The following is a 24,356-nucleotide window of genomic DNA, read 5'->3' as shown; positions in this document are numbered from 1 at the left end:
AAAATTAATTAATTATCACCCCTGGATATATACATAAATTCTTAAAGTCAGCCCTATGTCTTAAGTTAACTAATATTACTTTTCTGTAAGCTTTTAAATAGCTACCATAGAAACAATCTCATCATTATGTAGATAAACATACCTCTATACATATAAATCAATATCCCTTCTAAAGTTGAGACCATCTGGGATAGTAGTATTGAGAGTAAATATCCAAAAGACCTCTCTGAGGTTTAATTTATTCTCCCTATTACCCCCTCTTCTCCAACTCGGGACATGATCAATTCCCTGAACTCTCAAAAGATTAGGATTGGAATTATGAAGTTCCCTAAAATGTTTGGCTATTGGTGTAGTTGAGTCAATATCCTCAATGGATCTGAGATGTTGTAATATCCTGTCCTTTAGTTTTACCTACATACTGTTTTGAACACCCCCCACATGTAAGGAGGTATATTACATGGGTTGTGTTACAATTTATGTGAAATTTAATCTCATGTGTGTGTTTTGTTGAGGTAGAACTACAGGTCTTGCCCTCCATTACATGATCACATGTTTTGTAGATGTTTTTTCTACATTTGAAAAAAACATTCTTGATTTCTCTTGGGAGATCTGAGGGGGAAACTAAGTTTCCTATTGTTTTTCCCTTCCTTGATATAAACTCACACCCATCCTGCATTATTTTCTTCATTATGGGATCAGCACCTAAAATGGGAATACTCTCTCTAATAATGTCACATATCTCTCCATATTGTGTGCTGTATGTTGTGATAAATTTTGGTTTCTGTTTGGTGCCCCTATGGTTTTTATTTTTATATTTATAGCATAAAAGTTGTTCTCTAGGAATTTGATCAACTTCAATTCGTGCCTTATTGAGAATATTGTCATTGTAACCTCTTTCTTTTAGACGTTCAGTGATACAATTCACCCGTTTGTTATAGTCAGCTTGGTTGGAACAGTTTTGTTTTGCACGTATGTATTGTCCCTTGGGGATGCCCCTAAGTGTGTGTCCAGGGTGGCTAGAACTAAATTCTAAGATAGTATTCCCTGCTGTCGGTTTTCTGAACAGATCAGTTTCAATAATAGGTTCTTCTAGATTCGCTGATATCACAATATCTAAAAAATGTATCTGATTCTGATCTTGTTGTCCCAAAAAGGTAATACCACTTGTATTCTTGTTCAGATATGTACAAAATTCATCCGTTTTTGTATCACTACAATCCAAAATAAAAAACAAATCATCTATATATCGTGCGTAATAAATGATGCTGTCACGATAGGGGTTCCCATCTCCATAGACGCGAGACTGCTCCCACCAACCCATGAAGAGGTTGGCATAACAGGTGGCAAATTTCGCCCCCATAGCAGTCCCACGCCTCTGGAGATAGAAGCCCCTATCGAACATAAAGAAATTGTGTGTCAACAAATAATCAATAGAGCTTAAAATAAATTGTTTTGTGTTGTGTTCATAGTTACTACATCTCTCAAGAAAATATTCAATAGCCTCAAGTCCTTTAGCATGTTGAATGGAGGTGTAGAGTGATGAAATATAAGCTACAAAAAACCTATAAGTTGGTTTCCATTTGATTTGTTTAAGTTCTAATAACAGGGATGTTGTATCCTGTATGTAACTCAGAAGTTTTTTTAACTAGGGGTTGAAGGAAATTATCCATAAGTTCCGATAGCGGTTCATTCAATGAACCGGAGGGTTCTTAGGATCTTTATGGACTTTCGGAAAGTAGTGGTATATACGTGTTACTGGATATTCAGGGATAAGATTCTCTTCTACCGTTTGTGTAATGATATTATTATATCTTGCTGCTCTGACAATATCTTTAAGTATGTTTCTGTATTGATCAGTGGGATTCTCCCTTGAGTATACCTCCTTATCATTAAGCTGTCTTTGTGCTTCACTACCAGGTACAAGAAAAAAACACGGAGCGGAAGAATTAGTAGTTCCTGTGATAATAGATGATAAAACAACTATCACTGTAAACCCAATAGGTGATTCTAGTTGCTTAATATACCTGACATATACATATTGGAATTGTTATTCATATTATCTAAATGTCTCTTATTGTAAAATAATATTAGAACAGGCTTATTCATTCAAAAGGTATCTTCATCTGTAACTCAGTTAGGCAAGATGTTAATATTGTAAGTATATGTGTGTGTATATATGTATACATGTGAGTGTACTGGTGTGTGCACATGTATATATGTGAGTGTGTGGGTGTGTGTAACTGTGTGTATGTGTATATATGCGAGTGCATGTGTACAACGTGTGTATAAGTGTATGTGTATATAAGTGAATGCATGGGTGTGTGCACATGTGAGTGTGTGGGTATGTGTATAAGTGTATGTGTATATATGTGTGTGTGGGTGTGTGTACATGTGTATAAGCATGTGTATATGTGAGTGCATATATATATATGTGTGAGTGCATATATATATATATATATATATATATATATATATATATATATATATATATATATATATATATGTGTGTGTGTGTGTGTGTGTGTGTGTGTATATATATATACAAGGTAGCTGAGCTCAGGCCTCCCTTACAGGACAGAATTTCAGGATTACCTTGGGTGACAGCAGGTTAATAACCAGGTTTACTAATCAGCTGATTATTTCACCTGTGCTCCAGATGGGAAATCCTGTAAATCTGGCCTGTTAGTGAGCCTGAGAACAGGTTTAAAAACCAGTGGTCTAATGAAAACATGAACAATAAACAAGTTGTCCCGTATTTCTGTCTGCAGAGCTTTATACACAGCAGCTTGTGCAACACCATCAGCTTGACATAATTCTGCTGACCTATATGAATTAAATACAAATGTTATTACAGAGTACAAGCAAAGCTAATGAGCAGAGCGGCAGTCTCACATATTGTTGCTGGGCAATACACAAAGGATGCAACACTGACCGTATAAAATAAAATACAAGGGGATAATCCAGCTCATATATAGGGTTATCCTTAACCATAGCCCTAACCCTAATACAAGGGGATAATCCTAGCCCAGATCATCATCTTAACAGCTCATATATAGGGTTATCCTTAACCATAGCCCTAACCCTAATACAAGGGGATAATCCTAGCCCAGATCATCATCTTAACAGCTCATATATAGGGTTATCCTTAACCATAGCCCTAACCCTAATACAAGGGGATAATCCTAGCCCAGATCATCATCTTAACAGGTCATATATAGGGTTATCCTTAACCATAGCCCTAACCCTAATACAAGGGGATAATCCTAGCCCAGATCATCATCTTAACAGCTCATATATAGGGTTATCCTTAACCATAGCCCTAACCCTAATACACGGGGATAATCCTAGCCCAGATCATCATCTTAACAGCTCATATATAGGGTTATCCTTAACCATAGCCCTAACCCTAATACACGGGGATAATCCAGCCCAGATCATCATTTTAACACCTCATATATAGGGTTATCCTTAACAATAGCCCTAACCCTAATACAAGGGGATAATCCAGCCCAGATCATCATCTTAACAGCTCATATATAGGGTTATCCTTAACCATAGTCCTAGCCCTAATACACAGGGATAATCCAGCCCAGATCATCATCTTAACAGCTCATATATAGGGTTATCCTTAACCATAGTCCTAACCCTAATACACAGGGATAATCCAGCCCAGATCATCATCTTAACAGCTCATATATAGGGTTATCCTTAACCATAGTCCTAGCCCTAATACACAGGGATAATCCAGCCCAGATCATCATCTTAACAGCTCATATATAGGGTTATCCTTAACCATAGTCCTAACCCTAATACACAGGGATAATCCAGCCCAGATCATCATCTTAACAGCTCATATATAGGGTTATCCTTAACCATAGTCCTAGCCCTAATACACAGGGATAATCCAGCCCAGATCATCATCTTAACAGCTCATATATAGGGTTATCCTTAACCATAGTCCAAGCCCTAATACACGGGGATAATCCTAGCCCAGATCATCATCTTAACAGCTCATATATAGGGTTATCCTTAACCATAGCCCTAACCCTAATACACGGGGATAATCCAGCCCAGATCATCATTTTAACACCTCATATATAGGGTTATCCTTAACAATAGCCCTAACCCTAATACAAGGGGATAATCCAGCCCAGATCATCATCTTAACAGCTCATATATAGGGTTATCCTTAACCATAGTCCTAGCCCTAATACACAGGGATAATCCAGCCCAGATCATCATCTTAACAGCTCATATATAGGGTTATCCTTAACCATAGTCCTAACCCTAATACACAGGGATAATCCAGCCCAGATCATCATCTTAACAGCTCATATATAGGGTTATCCTTAACCATAGTCCTAGCCCTAATACACAGGGATAATCCAGCCCAGATCATCATCTTAACAGCTCATATATAGGGTTATCCTTAACCATAGTCCAAGCCCTAATACACGGGGATAATCCTAGCCCAGATCATCATCTTAACAGCTCATATATAGGGTTATCCTTAACCATAGTCCTAACCCTAATACACAGGGATAATCCAGCCCAGATCATCATCTTAACAGCTCATATATAGGGTTATCCTTAACCATAGTCCTAGCCCTAATACACAGGGATAATCCAGCCCAGATCATCATCTTAACAGCTCATATATAGGGTTATCCTTAACCATAGTCCAAGCCCTAATACACGGGGATAATCCTAGCCCAGATCATCATCTCAACAGCTCATATATAGAGTTATCCTTAACCATAGCCCTAACCCAAATACAAGGGGATACTCCAGCCCAGATCATCATCTTAACAGCTCATATATAGGGTTATCCTTAACAATAGCCCTAACCCTAATACCCTAACACTAAGGTTTAACCCTAGCCCTAACACTAAGGTTTAACCCCAACACTAAGGTTTAACCCTAGCACTAACACTATGGTTTAACCCTAGCCATAACACTATGGTTTAACCCTAGCCATAACACTATAGTTTAACCCTAGCAACCAAGATGTTGCCACTCATCTGTCATCATGACAGGTTAATGTGATATTCTTACAGCACAATGTCACTGTTACTAGCTCTCAGTAAGGATGAGATCTCTGCCCAAAACATTTAGGACATTATATTGCTGTCAACTATCCTGCAGATGAGAAAATTCAGGCAGACACCCAATCATATAGTAAAGAGGTCAGATAAGAGAACAAAATGCAAAACCTGAATATGTATTTTAGTTCTGTTAGTGGCTGTTTTCTCAGATGCAACTTGCAGTAAATGCAATGTAAAGCTGAATACAGGGACCTGGTATGCAATTGTTCCATCTAGAAGTGCGTATTGTAAGATATATTTGTTGTTTAAAAAAAACAATTTGCCCACAAGGTAATAAAGTTGTAGTTCTCCTTCTCAGTGAGTGAGCACTTAGCAGTATGTATTTTCTTCCAGTTTTAACATATATTTAGATTTTTTTAACTTCTTCAAGCAAAACATTTTGACAAGTTTATTCACTGACATAGATCCCCCCCAGCATGTTGCATAATCAAACCCATCCATATCAGAGCAGTTATCACAAGCAGACGTACCTTAGACAGAGTCAGGAAGCCATCGCTGGCCAGCACCTCCTGCGCATTCCGATCCATAAACATACAACAGGTGCAGGTGAGTTTGTTCAAGCTGTATAGACTGGCTACATCATAGATCATGCTCACATTTTGTATCTTGAGAATGGTGCATAGGTACTCGGATGTGGAGTCCTCCAATTCAGGGAAGCCATATTTGTGTGCCAAGCTAAGAAAATCCAACAGCACTTCTTCCTTCTCATCGCGCAGAGTGGCTCTGCCAGTGTAGATGTACTTTATCAGCATGCTGAACGCTTCTGCTGTCGTGTCTTGCAGAACTATTTCTGCCTCCGGCTGAGACTCTCTCATCCCTCCATATAGCAGAGCTCTGCAATAAACAGGCCAGAAGAGGGCATAAAGTATCCACTACTAATGAAGAACGATAAAACGATAGATAATCCCAGTAGATAGATATTTCCCAGTTTTGCATAACCAACACAGTTATATTAATATACTTCTTTACCTCTGTGATTACTTTGTATCTAAGCCTCTGCAGACTGCCCCTTATCTCAATTCTTTTAACAGACTTACATTTGAGCAAATCAGTGATGACTCATAAATAACTCCACGTGCACAAGCACAATGTTATCTATATGGCACACATTAACTAGCACTGTCTAGCTGTAAAAAAATGTTGAGGCGGCCTTCAAGGGCTTAGAAATGAGCATATGAGCCTTCCTATGTTTAGCTTTCAACAAAGATTACCAAGAGAACAAAGCACATTAAATAATAGAAGTAAATTGGAAAGTTTAAAATTGCATGCCCAATCTAAATCATGAAAGTTTAATTTTGACTAGACTGTCCCTTTAATGTCTAAATATGTTATACAAGGCACGTGCAACACATAAGTGAAAAAAAGCAATGATTTCAGTGATATGAAGGTGAACTAGCATAGCCATAAGAACTGCATCGCACTATACATTAGTGTTATTACCTCTCCAGTTTAACCTCTTGTCTGCCAGTGGGAGCAGTGATTAATAGCAAAGAGTTGAAACCATCTTATTTGGAAGATATTACCCAATTTAGAAAATTATTTGATTGCGATTTCTTTGCTTACACACGTATCCTTTCATGCACACAGGTGAGGTTTGTGTTGTGCTAATGTGTTTTTAGATTTCATTTACTATAATTATTATTGTCTGTGGTCACTATGCACAACTTAAAGGGACATTGTACAGTAGACTTTTCTTTAGATAAAAGTTTTGTAGATGATCCATATATTTAGGCCATCTGGGGCTGTTTTTGTAAAAAAATATAGTTTTGCTTATTTTTATATAACATTTTGCTGATTTTCAGACTCCTAACCAAGCGCCAAAGTTTTAGATGTATACTCATGTATCCAAACTTCCACGTGCTACTGTTTCACTAGGTGTCCCAGCCTAACCTCGTCTGCAGTGCTTAACTGGGAGCTTCTAAGTAAGTTTATAAACGGTTTTATACTGGATTTTTCTATCAGTATCTGTGCATCTTATTCTTTATAGCAGTGTCTATTACATGCAGTTATATGAAAATGAGTGTATACTGTCCCTTTAACACAATGTGTTACATTATTTTGTCGTAGTCACAGGTATGGAAGCCATTTTTATGATCAGCAGTGACAGTTATGCAGTTAAAGGGACATGAGACCCCAAATGTCTCTTTTCAAGACTCAGATCATAACATTTTAAACAACTTTCCAATTTACTTCTATTATCTAATTTGCTTCACTCATTTATTATCCTTTGTTAAATTGAGCAGCAATGCACTACTGGGAGCTAGCTGAAAGCCAATGGCATAGATGTGCAGCCACCAATCAGCAGCTTCTAAGCAAACCTAGATAAACTTTTCAACAAGGGATACAAAGAGAACAAAACAAATTAGATAATATAAATAAATTGGAAAGTTATTTAAAATCAAATGCTCTTTTATGTTAAAATGATATTTGCTAGCTTCAAGTGTAAGGCTTTGTACAATTATTCTACGGTTATGTGTTATTTCTCATCTTCTTAATTATTCTACGGTTATGTGTTATTTCTCATCTTCTTAATTATTCTACGGTTATGTGTTATTTCTCATCTTCTTAATTATTCTACGGCTATGTGTTATTTCTCATCTTCTTAATTATTCTACGGTTATGTGTTATTTCTCATCTTCTTAATTATTCTACGGCTATGTGTTATTTCTCATCTTCTTAATTATTCTACGGTTATGTGTTATTTCTCATCTTCTTAATTATTCTACGGTTATGTGTTATTTTTCATCTTCTTAATTATTCTACGGCTATGTGTTATTGCTCATCTTCTTAATTATTCTACGGTTATGTGTTATTGCTCATCTTCTTAATTATTCTACGGTTATGTGTTATTTCTCATCTTCTTAATTATTCTACGGTTATGTGTTATTTCTCATCTTCTTAATTATTCTACGGTTATGTGTTATTTCTCATCTTCTTAATTATTCTACGGTTATGTGTTATTTCTCATCTTCTTAATTATTCTACGGTTATGTGTTATTTTTCATCTTCTTAATTATTCTACGGTTATGTGTTATTTCTCATCTTCTTAATTATTCTACGGTTATGTGTTATTTCTCATCTTCTTAATTATTCTACGGTTATGTGTTATTTCTCATCTTCTTAATTATTCTACGGTTATGTGTTATTTCTCATCTTCTTAATTATTCTACGGCTATGTGTTATTTTTCATCTTCTTAATTATTCTACGGTTATGTGTTATTTCTCATCTTCTTAATTATTCTACGGCTATGTGTTATTTCTCATCTTCTTAATTATTCTACGGCTATGTGTTATTTCTCATCTTCTTAATTATTCTACGGCTATGTGTTATTTCTCATCTTCTTAATTATTCTACGGCTATGTGTTATTTCTCATCTTCTTAATTATTCTACAGCTATGTGTTATTTCTCATCTTCTTAATTATTCTACGGCTATGTGTTATTTCTCATCTTCTTAATTATTCTACGGCTATGTGTTATTTCTCATCTTCTTAATTATTCTACGGCTATGTGTTATTGCTCATCTTCTTAATTATTCTACGGCTATGTGTTATTTCTCATCTTCTTAATTATTCTACTGTTATGTGTTATTTCTCATCTTCTTAATTATTCTACTGTTATGTGTTATTTCTCATCTTCTTAATTATTCTACGGCTATGTGTTATTTCTCATCTTCTTAATTATTCTACAGCTATGTGTTATTTCTCATCTTCTTAATTATTCTACGGCTATGTGTTATTTCTCATCTTCTTAATTATTCTACGGCTATGTGTTATTTCTCATCTTCTTAATTATTCTACGGCTATGTGTTATTGCTCATCTTCTTAATTATTCTACGGCTATGTGTTATTTCTCATCTTCTTAATTATTCTACTGTTATGTGTTATTTCTCATCTTCTTAATTATTCTACGGCTATGTGTTATTTCTAATCTTCTTAATTATTCTACTGTTATGTGTTATTTCTCATCTTCTTAATTATTCTACGGTTATGTGTTATTTCTCATCTTCTTAATTATTCTACTGTTATGTGTTATTTCTCATCTTCTTAATTATTCTACGGTTATGTGTTATTTCTCATCTTCTTAATTATTCTACGGCTATGTGTTATTGCTCATCTTCTTAATTATTCTACGGCTATGTGTTATTTCTCATCTTCTTAATTATTCTACGGTTATGTGTTATTTCTCATCTTCTTAATTATTCTACGGTTATGTGTTATTGCTCATCTTCTTAATTATTCTACGGCTATGTGTTATTGCTCATCTTCTTAATTATTCTACGGTTATGTGTTATTTCTCATCTTCTTAATTATTCTACGGTTATGTGTTATTTCTCATCTTCTTAATTATTCTACGGTTATGTGTTATTTCTCATCTTCTTAATTATTCTACGGTTATGTGTTATTTCTCATCTTCTTAATTATTCTACTGTTATGTGTTATTTCTCATCTTCTTAATTATTCTACGGTTATGTGTTATTTCTCATCTTCTTAATTATTCTACGGTTATGTGTTATTTCTCATCTTCTTAATTATTCTACGGTTATGTGTTATTGCTCATCTTCTTAATTATTCTACGGCTATGTGTTATTTCTCATCTTCTTAATTATTCTACGGCTATGTGTTATTGCTCATCTTCTTAATTATTCTACGGTTATGTGTTATTTCTCATCTTCTTAATTATTCTACGGCTATGTGTTATTGCTCATCTTCTTAATTATTCTACGGTTATGTGTTATTTCTCATCTTCTTAATTATTCTACGGTTATGTGTTATTTCTCATCTTCTTAATTATTCTACGGTTATGTGTTATTTCTCATCTTCTTAATTATTCTACGGTTATGTGTTATTTCTCATCTTCTTAATTATTCTACTGTTATGTGTTATTTCTCATCTTCTTAATTATTCTACGGTTATGTGTTATTTCTCATCTTCTTAATTATTCTACGGTTATGTGTTATTTCTCATCTTCTTAATTATTCTACGGTTATGTGTTATTTCTCATCGTCTTAGAAGCCATAATTCTTACACTTTGTTACAGTTATATAAGGCAGCCTTAACTGTAAGGCTATGTACATTTTTGATTCATTTTATGATCATGTTTTGATTTTTCTATTTTTACTTTTTTTTTGTCTCCTGTATAAAATTCAATAAATAAAAATTAGAAAAAAATAAAATAAAATGCTCTATCTGAATAATGAAAAAAAAGGGTTTTGTGTCCCTTTAAAAAATACATGTAAGCAAAAATTCAAACAATGTGGTTTGAATCACTACCCTCTGTATAAAACGGATCCTTATGTCTTATTACTGTGTATTAGCGCCAGTAGTAGAAAATAATATTAATAGGCTACCAATATTAATGGTGAAACTGTTCTTGGGCTGTAAACAAGCAACATTAAGCATAAATTATTAAAAAATAATATTCGTAAATATTATTGCACCTTCCATTTCTAGCCAGATTACAAAACAGTGGATTACAGGGGGAAAAAACGCAGGTATAACAAGACCTTTTTAATGGGTGCACTACCTGGATGATTTTGCTGACCACCCGGCTAAAATTAAAAATGTTCAATGTTTATTGCACAAATCATTGAATACATTTATGTTAAATTATGCAATTAGTTTGTGTTTTGGATAGCAGAAAATGTTATAATATGCCCCGTCATCAGTAATGATGTCAAGGGGATACTAAACCATATGATGCCGATAGAGCAGAAATTTTAATCAACTTTCTAATTTACTCCTATTATCAATTTTTCTTCATTCTCTTGCTATCTTTATTTAAAAAGTAGGAATGTAAGGTTAGGAGCCGGCCCATTTTAGGTTCAGCACCCTGGATATGCTTGATTATTGGTGACTACATTTAGCCAACAAATTAACAAGCGTAACGCAGGATCTGAACCAAAAATGGGCCGGCTCCTAAGATTTACAATCTTGCTTTTTAAATAAAGATTGCAAGAGAATGAAGAAAAAATTAATAATAGGAGTAAATTAGAAAGTTGCTTAAAATTGCTGCTCTATCTGAATCATTAAAGAAAAAAATGGGTTTAGTGTCCCTTTAATAACAAATATGGATTAAAATGATGTATATAATAATCTGAGAATATGTACACTGTTATTAAGAAGTACTGATTTACCTATTACTAATGCAAGAAATAATTTACTTTTTGATACAAGAAATATGAGAGTAAATGTCTGTATGAGGTCTATGTAGTTGCTGTGCAATTTGCCGTATAAATATGTGAGTCTTGTCATATCATACCTGAAATACTGGCAGCGAGCAGCCAGAATGACTCGGTGAGCAGGGAATCGCTTCTTCTCCACAATAAAGGTGACATCGCTGTACTCCTCACCAGTTATCAGAGCTCCCACGTTCTCAGACAGGATGTGCACGTGGTCAATCTCCCCAACAGCAGTATAAGGTCGCAGAGGGTGACTGTTGCTCATTCTCACACAGTGCTAGCACCAGCAGCTCTAGAAAGGTATGGAAAACAAGAGGTGGATGAGGGCCCAAATCCTAACCCTAAGGTGCTATAAAACATTTTGAGTTATGTGCATTTTATAAAAGGGTCAAATGAGGTAAACAGTGTGTAGACAAAAAAAGGTGGGGAGAAAAAAGTATTTTAATAAAATTTCCAAAAATCTGCAAAATGACTTACACTTTAATGTTGCCAAGTGTAGCCTGCTCCACCCCCCTTATCAGTGTCCTAATCCAAACCTTTTGGTATCATGAAACAAAGTGGGCACGACTTCAAAAGTAATATTTTTGTTTAGCTAAAGATTTGAAATATTCTCCAATCTACGCTTTAGGTGCAACAAAAGTGCTGTATGGCTAGAGATTGCTGATTGGTGAACAGTTTAAACCGTTAGCTCAGCAAAAAAAAAATACTTTCGAAGTGGGTGGCCGGAAGGCGGGGAATTTGAATTTCAGCACTACATAAAAAAGTAAGTTATAGCACATCTTCATTACAAATGATGAATTAAACTATCTAAAATACCAAGACAAAGGGCAACGTTTACGATCACTTGAAGTCAGATCAATTTCACGTGTCACAAAATATTATTCCTCAATATTTTTTTTTCAAGAATTTAAAAAAAAAAGTAACAAAACATTCTTAGCTAGTGGGGTTCCTGATTTGGCCCCAAGGCCATAGTTTGACTACCCCTGGTTTCGCTACATAACTTTTTTGTATCCCAATACCTGTTTTTATGCTTTTAGAATACATTTCCACATTTGAATATTTTAGATCTTTTTAAAAAAAATATATATATATTCTGAAGTATTCTAACATCTTTGTTGTCACAGCTAAAGTTTTAGGAACGTTTCACCCTTTACTCCAAGGACTTTGGGTTATATATTAATATACAGTAGATAGTTCCTAAATTGTAGGAACTATCTTGCATTATGAAACGTTTTATAAACTTTACTTGTCTTTTCTGAATACGCATCGTGTAAAGGGACATTAAATTCAAAACGGAATTCCCCATAAATTAAAGAGACATTATAGAGCAAAAAATACATAGTTGAATTTGTGAGACAAAAGCAAGTCATTTTTACTACATGGGTCTTGCCTTCACAGTTATTTCTAGTTGGTTTATTCTAACAGTAAATGCTTAGAGGATAACACAAACCCATTTACAATCGAGGAAGATAAGATATGTAGCTGGATAAGGCGATTTGCAGCATACTTAGGTTACAGAATATACTTTTTGGCAACTTTAGGAAGCCTGTGAAAGCACAGTTTTTATAGCTAAAGCAAAGCATTTAGTTTTACAACAGACAACAAAATAAATAAAATAATCATTGTATCTTGCAATGTTTCATTTGTATCTCATTTATTGGGAATTCAGTTTTTAGTTGTATGCCCCTTTAAGAAAGATGGTTTATACGTAGCACAATAAAATGGGACATAACACTTTTCTCTGGGTACACGGAGCACATATAAAACAAAAGACATACACAGATTAAACCACACACCACTTGTATGCAGCATATGGATCAGGGTCGTACTTCCAATAGTTTTGTTTCCTTTAGAAACATTGGGTAATTGCATTTATGGACACCAATAAAGGGTAAGGTTATTTTTTTACCAGCTCTGGTTCCTTTGAGATCAAAGAGAACCACCTGTTTCATTGTTAATCAATTTATATTCCATACAGATATATTACATTAAAAATAAGTTCAATAAATTAAAAAAACAACACTGAAAACCGTTTTATATACAGTATGCCGTGATCATCTTCAGATGTTTAAACAAAAAAAATACACCAGACTATCAGAGCTAACAACAGTCAAAGCACCAATAAATCTGGTTTGAACAAATTTAAAGGGGCATAAAAGGTAAAAAAAAATATATTTTAAATTAGTTATATGCAAGCAACAGTGCTGTGATAAAATGATTTAATGTGTTTAACCCCTGCAAATGAGTTAAGTACAAAGCTTAAAGGGACAGTATACACTCATTTTCATATAACTGCATGTAATAGACACTACTATACAGAATAAGATGCACAGATACTGATATAAAAATCCAGTATAAAACTGTTTAAAAACTTACTTAGAAGCTTTCAGTTTAGCTCTGTTGAAAAGGCAGTTGGAAAGCCCACTGCAAGTGGCAAATAAGACACTCCCCCCATCCCCCTTCTTTTGCATATGAAAAGACCCTTTACACAAACAGGAGCAAGCTGGAGAAGATAGCTTACGGTATTCAAATAAAACTTTGAGGCTTGGTTAGGAGTCTGAAAATCAGAGCAATGTTCTTTAAAAATAAGCAAAATTATACATTTAAAAAAAAAAAAAAAACTTTATGGGCTTTATAAATAGATCATCTACAAAACATTTATGCAAAGAAAAAATGAGTGTATAATGGCTCCAGATCTACAATGCACTAGTGGGAGCTAAGTGAGTGAGCCTATGACAAGGGACATATGTATGTAGCCGCCAATCACCAGCTATCTCCCAGTACTGCATTGCTGCTTTTGTGCCTACCCAGGTATACTTTTCAACAATGGATACAGAGAAAACAAAGCACATTTAATAACAGAATTAAATTGAAAAGTCTCTTAAAATTGAATTTTCTACCTGGGCCATTAAAGTGGTGACTGTAACACACATTTGTGTAAAACATACAGACACAGAACACAAGTAAGCAGAAGAACAAGAGGGGTTTCTGTAACAGAATAGGATTGTTTACTACACACACACACGTGACCAGGTATACACAAACAGAAGGGGTGACTGTAACACACATTTGTGTAAAACATACAGACACAGAACATAAGTAAGCAGAAGAACAAGAGGGGTTTCTGTAACAGAATAGGATTGTTTACTACATACACGTGACCAGGTATACACAAAACAGAAGGGGTGGCTGTAACACACATTTGTGTAAAACATACAGACACAGAACAACAAGAGGGGTTTCTGTAACAGAATAGGATTGTTTACTACACACACACGTGACCAGGTATACACAAACAGAAGGGGTGACTGTAACACACATTTGTGTAAAACATACAGACACAGAACACAAGTGAGCAGAAGAAGCAAGAGGGGTTTCTGTAACAGAATAGGATTGTTTACTACACACACACACATGACCAGGTATACACAAATAGAAGAGGTGGCTGTAACACACATTTGTGTAAAACATACAGACACAGAACACAAGTGAGCAGAAGAAGCAAGAGGGGTTTCTGTAACAGAATAGGATTGTTTACTACACACACACGTGACCAGGTATACACAAACAGAAGGGGTGGCTGTAACACACATTTGTGTAAAACATACAGACACAGAACACAAGTGAGCAGAAGAACAAGAGGGGTTTCTGTAACAGAATAGGATTGTTTACTACACACACACACGTGACCAGGTATACACAAACAGAAGGGGTGACTGTAACACACATTTGTGTAAAACATACAGACACAGAACACAAGTGAGCAGAAGAAGCAAGAGGGGTTTCTGTAACAGAATAGGATTGTTTACTACACACACACGTGACCAGGTATACACAAACAGAAGGGGTGGCTGTAACACACATTTGTGTAAAACATACAGACACAGAACACAAGTGAGCAGAAGAAGCAAGAGGGGTTTCTGTAACAGAATAGAGATTGTTTACTACACACACACGTGACCAGGTATACACAAACAGAAGGGGTGGCTGTAACACACATTTGTGTAAAACATACAGACACAGAACACAAGTGAGCAGAAGAAGCAAGAGGGGTTTCTGTAACAGAATAGGATTGTTTACTACACACACACACGTGACCAGGTATACACAAACAGAAGGGGTGGCTGTAACACACATTTGTGTAAAACATACAGACACAGAACACAAGTGAGCAGAAGAACAAGAGGGGTTTCTGTAACAGAATAGGATTGTTTACTACACACACACGTGACCAGGTATACACAAACAGAAGGGGTGGCTGTAACACACATTTGTGTAAAACATACAGACACAGAACACAAGTGAGCAGAAGAACAAGAGGGGTTTCTGTAACAGAATAGGATTGTTTACTACACACACGTGACCAGGTATACACAAACAGAAGGGGTGGCTGTAACACACATTTGTGTAAAACATACAGACACAGAACACAAGTGAGCAGAAGAACAAGAGGGGTTTCTGTAACAGAATAGGATTGTTTACTACACACACACACACGTGACCAGGTATACACAAACAGAAGGGGTGACTGTAACACACATTTGTGTAAAACATACAGACACAGAACACAAGTGAGCAGAAGAAGCAAGAGGGGTTTCTGTAACAGAATACGATTGTTTACTACACACACACGTGACCAGGTATACACAAACAGAAGGGGTGGCTGTAACACACATTTGTGTAAAACATACAGACACAGAACACAAGTGAGCAGAAGAAGCAAGAGGGTTTTCTGTAACAGAATAGGATTGTTTACTACACACACACGTGACCAGGTATACACAAACAGAAGGGGTGGCTGTAACACACATTTGTGTAAAACATACAGACACAGAACACAAGTGAGCAGAAGAAGCAAGAGGGGTTTCTGTAACAGAATAGAGATTGTTTACTACACACACACGTGACCAGGTATACACAAACAGAAGGGGTGGCTGTAACACACATTTGTGTAAAACATACAGACACAGAACACAAGTGAGCAGAAGAAGCAAGAGGGGTTTCTGTAACAGAATAGGATTGTTTACTTCACACACACGTGACCAGGTATACACAAACAGAAGGGGTGACTGTAACACACATTTGTGTAAAACATACAGACACAGAACATAAGTAAGCAGAAGAACAAGAGGGGTTTCTGTAACAGAATAGGATTGTTTACTACACACACGTGACCAGGTATACACAAAACAGAAGGGGTGGCTGTAACACACATTTGTGTAAAACATACAGACACAGAACACAAGTGAGCAGAAGAACAAGAGGGGTTTCTGTAACAGAATAGAGATTGTTTACTACACACACACGTGACCAGGTATACACAAACAGAAGGGGTGGCTGTAACACACATTTGTGTAAAACATACAGACACAGAACACAAGTGAGCAGAAGAACAAGAGGGGTTTCTGTAACAGAATAGAGATTGTTTACTACACACACACGTGACCAGGTATACACAAACAGAAGGGGTGGCTGTAACACACATTTGTGTAAAACATACAGACACAGAACACAAGTGAGCAGAAGAACAAGAGGGGTTTCTGTAACAGAATAGAGATTGTTTACTACACACACGTGACCAGGTATGCACAAACAGAAGGGGTGGCTGTAACACACATTTGTGTAAAACATACAGACACAGAACACAAGTGAGCAGAAGAACAAGAGGGGTTTCTGTAACAGAATAGGATTGTTTACTACACACACACGTGACCAGGTATACACAAACAGAAGGGGTGGCTGTAACACACATTTGTGTAAAACATACAGACACAGAACATAAGTAAGCAGAAGAACAAGAGGGGTTTCTGTAACAGAATAGGATTGTTTACTACATACACGTGACCAGGTATACACAAAACAGAAGGGGTGGCTGTAACACACATTTGTGTAAAACATACAGACACAGAACACAAGTGAGCAGAAGAACAAGAGGGGTTTCTGTAACAGAATAGGATTGTTTACTACACACACGTGACCAGGTATACACAAACAGAAGGGGTGTCTGTAACACACATTTGTGTAAAACATACAGACACAGAACACAAGTGAGCAGAAGAACAAGAGGGGTTTCTGTAACAGAATAGGATTGTTTACTACACACACGTGACCAGGTATACACAAACAGAAGGGGTGGCTGTAACACACATTTGTGTAAAACATACAGACACAGAACACAAGTGAGCAGAAGAACAAGAGGGGTTTCTGTAACAGAATAGGATTGTTTACTACACACACACACACGTGACCAGGTATACACAAACAGAAGGGGTGACTGTAACACACATTTGTGTAAAACATACAGACACAGAACACAAGTGAGCAGAAGAAGCAAGAGGGGTTTCTGTAACAGAATAGGATTGTTTACTACACACACACGTGACCAGGTATACACAAACAGAAGGGGTGGCTGTAACACACATTTGTGTAAAACATACAGACACAGAACACAAGTGAGCAGAAGAACAAGAGGGGTTTCTGTAACAGAATAGAGATTGTTTACTACACACACACGTGACCAGGTATACACAAACAGAAGGGGTGGCTGTAACACACATTTGTGTAAAACATACAGACACAGAACACAAGTGAGCAGAAGAACAAGAGGGGTTTCTGTAACAGAATAGAGATTGTTTACTACACACACGTGACCAGGTATGCACAAACAGAAGGGGTGGCTGTAACACACATTTGTGTAAAACATACAGACACAGAACACAAGTGAGCAGAAGAACAAGAGGGGTTTCTGTAACAGAATAGGATTGTTTACTACACACACACGTGACCAGGTATACACAAACAGAAGGGGTGGCTGTAACACACATTTGTGTAAAACATACAGACACAGAACATAAGTAAGCAGAAGAACAAGAGGGGTTTCTGTAACAGAATAGGATTGTTTACTACATACACGTGACCAGGTATACACAAAACAGAAGGGGTGGCTGTAACACACATTTGTGTAAAACATACAGACACAGAACACAAGTGAGCAGAAGAACAAGAGGGGTTTCTGTAACAGAATAGGATTGTTTACTACACACACGTGACCAGGTATACACAAACAGAAGGGGTGTCTGTAACACACATTTGTGTAAAACATACAGACACAGAACACAAGTGAGCAGAAGAACAAGAGGGGTTTCTGTAACAGAATAGGATTGTTTACTACACACACGTGACCAGGTATACACAAACAGAAGGGGTGGCTGTAACACACATTTGTGTAAAACATACAGACACAGAACACAAGTGAGCAGAAGAACAAGAGGGGTTTCTGTAACAGAATAGGATTGTTTACTACACACACACACACGTGACCAGGTATACACAAACAGAAGGGGTGACTGTAACACACATTTGTGTAAAACATACAGACACAGAACACAAGTGAGCAGAAGAAGCAAGAGGGGTTTCTGTAACAGAATAGGATTGTTTACTACACACACACGTGACCAGGTATACACAAACAGAAGGGGTGGCTGTAACACACATTTGTGTAAAACATACAGACACAGAACACAAGTGAGCAGAAGAAGCAAGAGGGGTTTCTGTAACAGAATAGGATTGTTTACTACATACACACGTGACCAGGTATACACAAACAGAAGGGGTGGCTGTAACACACATTTGTGTAAAACATACAGACACAGAACACAAGTGAGCAGAAGAAGCAAGAGGGGTTTCTGTAACAGAATAGAGATTGTTTACTACACACACACGTGACCAGGTATACACAAACAGAAGGGGTGGCTGTAACACACATTTGTGTAAAACATACAGACACAGAACACAAGTGAGCAGAAGAACAAGAGGGGTTTCTGTAACAGAATAGAGATTGTTTACTACACACACGTGACCAGGTATACACAAACAGAAGGGGTGTCTGTAACACACATTTGTGTAAAACATACAGACACAGAACACAAGTGAGCAGAAGAACAAGAGGGGTTTCTGTAACAGAATAGGATTGTTTACTACACACACGTGACCAGGTATACACAAACAGAAGGGGTGGCTGTAACACACATTTGTGTAAAACATACAGACACAGAACACAAGTGAGCAGAAGAACAAGAGGGGTTTCTGTAACAGAATAGGATTGTTTACTACACACACACGTGACCAGGTATACACAAACAGAAGGGGTGGCTGTAACACACATTTGTGTAAAACATACAGACACAGAACACAAGTGAGCAGAAGAAGCAAGAGGGGTTTCTGTAACAGAATAGGATTGTTTACTACACACACACGTGACCAGGTATACACAAACAGAAGGGGTGGCTGTAACACACATTTGTGTAAAACATACAGACACAGAACACAAGTGAGCAGAAGAAGCAAGAGGGGTTTCTGTAACAGAATAGAGATTGTTTACTACACACACACGTGACCAGGTATACACAAACAGAAGGGGTGGCTGTAACACACATTTGTGTAAAACATACAGACACAGAACACAAGTGAGCAGAAGAAGCAAGAGGGGTTTCTGTAACAGAATAGGATTGTTTACTACACACACGTGACCAGGTATACACAAACAGAAGGGGTGACTGTAACACACATTTGTGTAAAACATACAGACACAGAACATAAGTAAGCAGAAGAACAAGAGGGGTTTCTGTAACAGAATAGGATTGTTTACTACACACACGTGACCAGGTATACACAAAACAGAAGGGGTGGCTGTAACACACATTTGTGTAAAACATACAGACACAGAACACAAGTGAGCAGAAGAACAAGAGGGGTTTCTGTAACAGAATAGAGATTGTTTACTACACACACACGTGACCAGGTATACACAAACAGAAGGGGTGGCTGTAACACACATTTGTGTAAAACATACAGACACAGAACACAAGTGAGCAGAAGAACAAGAGGGGTTTCTGTAACAGAATAGAGATTGTTTACTACACACACACGTGACCAGGTATACACAAACAGAAGGGGTGGCTGTAACACACATTTGTGTAAAACATACAGACACAGAACACAAGTGAGCAGAAGAACAAGAGGGGTTTCTGTAACAGAATAGAGATTGTTTACTACACACACGTGACCAGGTATGCACAAACAGAAGGGGTGGCTGTAACACACATTTGTGTAAAACATACAGACACAGAACACAAGTGAGCAGAAGAAGCAAGAGGGGTTTCTGTAACAGAATAGAGATTGTTTACTACACACACACGTGACCAGGTATACACAAACAGAAGGGGTGGCTGTAACACACATTTGTGTAAAACATACAGACACAGAACACAAGTGAGCAGAAGAACAAGAGGGGTTTCTGTAACATAATAGGATTGTTTACTACACACACACGTGACCAGGTATACACAAACAGAAGGGGTGGCTGTAACACACATTTGTGTAAAACATACAGACACAGAACACAAGTGAGCAGAAAAAGCAAGAGGGGTTTCTGTAACAGAATAGGATTGTTTACTACACACACACATGACCAGGTATACACAAACAGAAGGGGTGGCTGTAACACACATTTGTGTAAAACATACAGACACAGAACACAAGTGAGCAGAAGAAGCAAGAGGGGTTTCTGTAACAGAATAGAGATTGTTTACTACACACACACGTGACCAGGTATACACAAACAGAAGGGGTGGCTGTAACACACATTTGTGTAAAACATACAGACACAGAACACAAGTGAGCAGAAGAACAAGAGGGGTTTCTGTAACAGAATAGAGATTGTTTACTACACACACACGTGACCAGGTATACACAAACAGAAGGGGTGGCTGTAACACACATTTGTGTAAAACATACAGACACAGAACACAAGTGAGCAGAAGAACAAGAGGGGTTTCTGTAACAGAATAGAGATTGTTTACTACACACACACGTGACCAGGTATACACAAAACAGAAGGGGTGGCTGTAACACACATTTGTGTAAAACATACAGACACAGAACACAAGTGAGCAGAAGAACAAGAGGGGTTTCTGTAACAGAATAGGATTGTTTACTACACACACACGTGACCAGGTATACACAAACAGAAGGGGTGACTGTAACACACATTTGTGTAAAACATACAGACACAGAACACAAGTGAGCAGAAGAACAAGAGGGGTTTCTGTAACAGAATAGAGATTGTTTACTACACACACACGTGACCAGGTATACACAAACAGAAGGGGTGACTGTAACACACATTTGTGTAAAACATACAGACACAGAACACAAGTAAGCAGAAGAACAAGAGGGGTTTCTGTAACAGAATAGGATTGTTTACTACACACACACGTGACCAGGTATACACAAACAGAAGGGGTGGCTGTAACACACATTTGTGTAAAACATACAGACACAGAACATAAGTAAACAGAAGAACAAGAGGGGTTTCTGGAACTGAGTAGAGATTGTTTACTACACACACGTGACCAGGTATGCGCAAACAGAAGGGGTGGCTGTAACACACATATATATTTATAAACAAACACATCATATATTTACAAACACACACAGGGACTTGTTTACCCGGAGTGACAGCTCCTTCTGACAGCTTCTCCTCCCACCGCAGCAACCGGCTTGGCTTTACGGCGCGCATTAATGATGTCACATAGATGAAGGAACTCGTCTGCCATGTATGTTACTGGCACACATTTAGTAGAATGACATAATTTAAACGCCACTCTTTTGTGGGCTCGGCTGCAACTGACTGCTCATTGTAACCTCTGACAACCTTATGGTTACTTGTTGTATGACATTTCTTAAACTAGTTGACAGCCAACAGTATCGTAATGCCATGTTTCTTGACGTGCTATTTCGGTAATGCTAATTATTTTATTTGCCCTAACTAAAAATGGCTGACAATGCACTTAATGGGATTTCCGTTTGATGTAGCAAGATGGCGTTGCACCGGAAGTAAATCTCCTAAAGGCGAAAGCTCAGTGTTTGTCTCATTAGGGATTAGTTGTTAGGTGGATGTGCTTGCTAGATGTGATTGACTAGTTATGCTATAACACATGAACTTATATATTAGAGGGACTGTGTACTGTAAAATTGTGTTCCCTTAAAGGACCATTAAACTTGACATTTCAACAAAATATAAAATGTTTCATTATTGCTGTAAAATACATCCAAAAATTGTGCTTGTTTCACTTTCTCCCAGGAAGGTTTGGGTTAAAACTTTTAGGCAATTTATGTAAGCTTTTGTTTATTTCACCCTCCCCCCCATAAGATTCTCAGCAGTCACATAACAGTTTTGCATCAACAATCATGATGATAGGAGAAGCATTCTTTGCAATAGTAACTAAGTTGAATCAGTGCTAAACCACCTCATAAGGGCAGGTACCCCAGTCTCTCTCAACTGCACGTGTGCAAAGAGTTCATGCTATACCTGAATATTACTTTGTGATTGGTAATGGTTAGCAGGGATTATTTTGTTCTGTGGGACAGGGAAATCAGTGAAATAAACATAAAACAATATACTCATTCAACAAAATAAAGCTGCAGTTTTCACTGCAAAATTATTCTCAGATATGAAGGTTCAAAATCATGTAGTTTACAATTTGTGTTTAGTGATCCTTTAATGTGTTTCCAATGACTTGTTATACAAGCTGCAGAGTTTAAAGGGACAGTTTAGTAAAAATTAAACTTTCATGATTCAGATAGGACATGTAATTTTAAACAACTTTTCAATTTACTTTTATCATCAAATTTGCCTTGTTATCTTGGTATTCTTGGTTGAAAGCTAAACCTAGTTAGGCTCATATGCTAATTCCTAAGCCCTTGAAGGCCACCTCTTGCCTCAATGCATTTTGACAGTTTGTTTACAGCTAAACAGAGCTTGTTTATGTGTGCCATATGATAACATTGTGCTCACTCCTGTGGAGTTACTTTGGAGTCAGCACTGATTGGCTAAAATGCACGTCTGGAAAGAAAAAAAAAACAAGTGTATTAATATAACAGTGTTGGTTATGCAAAACTGGGGAATGGGTAATAAAGGGATTATCTATCTTTTTTTAAAAAAAAAAAAAACATTCTGAAGTAGACTGCCCCTTTAAAGGTGTATGAGAAATTGCTTCTTTAGGTTTATTTTTCTATATATGAAATAGCTGGGTTGAGCTTGCAGGGAAATCAGGTTGCTTATTTTAACATTTTCTGTACACACACATGCTTCTTTATATGATTATGTCTGTAATATTTAGAGTCTCCTTATCCTCACTGGGAGTGTTATTTTTCTGCTAGCTATGTTTCCACAGCTTTTATATAGCCAACACTTAAAGGGACAGTCAACACCAGAATTGGTATTGTTTAAAAAGATAGATTATTCCTTTACTACCCATCCCACAGCTTTGCACAACCAACATTGTTATATTAATAAACTTTATAACATTTAAACCTCTAAATATCTGCCTGTTTCTAAGCCACTACAGACAGTCTCTTATTACATGCTTTTTATTAGCTTTCCAGAACAGGAGACTTCTAGTTCATGTGGGCCATATAGATAACATTGTGCTCTCTCCCTTGGAGTTGTGCAGGACTCAGCTCTAATTGGCTAAAATGCAAGTCAATAGATAATAAATAAAAAGTCATTATCAGGGGGCTGTCAAAAGAGATGCAGATACAAGGTGATCACAGAGGTAGAAAGTGCATTATTATAACAGTGCTGGTTATGCAAAGCTGGGGAATATATAATAACGGAATTATCTGTCTAAACAATAAGAATGTTGGAGATGACTGTCCCTTTAAGTATAGAAACTCAGTATAAGTAGGGATATCAAAGGCAAAATCAGCTATTTAAAATAAAGGCAAAAAACATAGGGTACACTGTCCCTTCAAGTTATGAGTCTTCTGATGCAACTGCATATTTGTTAGCATTCCTTTTAAGGCACCGCTGAGCCAGCTAACGATAGCGCGGGATACAGGAAGTAGTATAATTAGACCATGCTAACGATAGCGCGGGATACAGGAAGTAGTATCACTACACCTTGCTAACGATAGCGCGGGATACAGGAAGTAGTATCACTACACCTTGCTAACGATAGCGCGGGATACAGGAAGTAGTATCACTACACCTTGCTAACGATAGCGCGG

At 36.9% G+C, this 24,356-nt stretch overlaps 1 protein-coding gene across 1 annotated transcript in view; it reads right to left on the bottom strand.

Moving 5' to 3' along the window:
* BTBD9 (BTB domain containing 9) overlaps nucleotides 1-21,856 on the bottom strand; it is a 784,099-nt gene extending 762,243 nt beyond the window's left edge. Inside the window, exons 1-3 of the mRNA XM_053712684.1 lie at nucleotides 21,795-21,856; nucleotides 11,366-11,577; nucleotides 5,576-5,939 (exon numbers count right to left, since the gene is read on the bottom strand). Coding sequence (XP_053568659.1) covers nucleotides 5,576-5,939; nucleotides 11,366-11,550 — 549 coding nt within the window. The 5' untranslated portion in view covers nucleotides 11,551-11,577; nucleotides 21,795-21,856. The remainder of the gene's footprint in view (nucleotides 1-5,575; nucleotides 5,940-11,365; nucleotides 11,578-21,794) is intronic.
* Between the last annotated feature and the right edge of the window lie 2,500 nt (nucleotides 21,857-24,356).

The sequence above is a fragment of the Bombina bombina genome, chromosome 4 (assembly GCF_027579735.1).
Source record: "Bombina bombina isolate aBomBom1 chromosome 4, aBomBom1.pri, whole genome shotgun sequence".
Lineage (NCBI taxonomy): Eukaryota > Metazoa > Chordata > Amphibia > Anura > Bombinatoridae > Bombina > Bombina bombina.
This window is presented reverse-complemented; position numbering and strand designations above follow the sequence as displayed.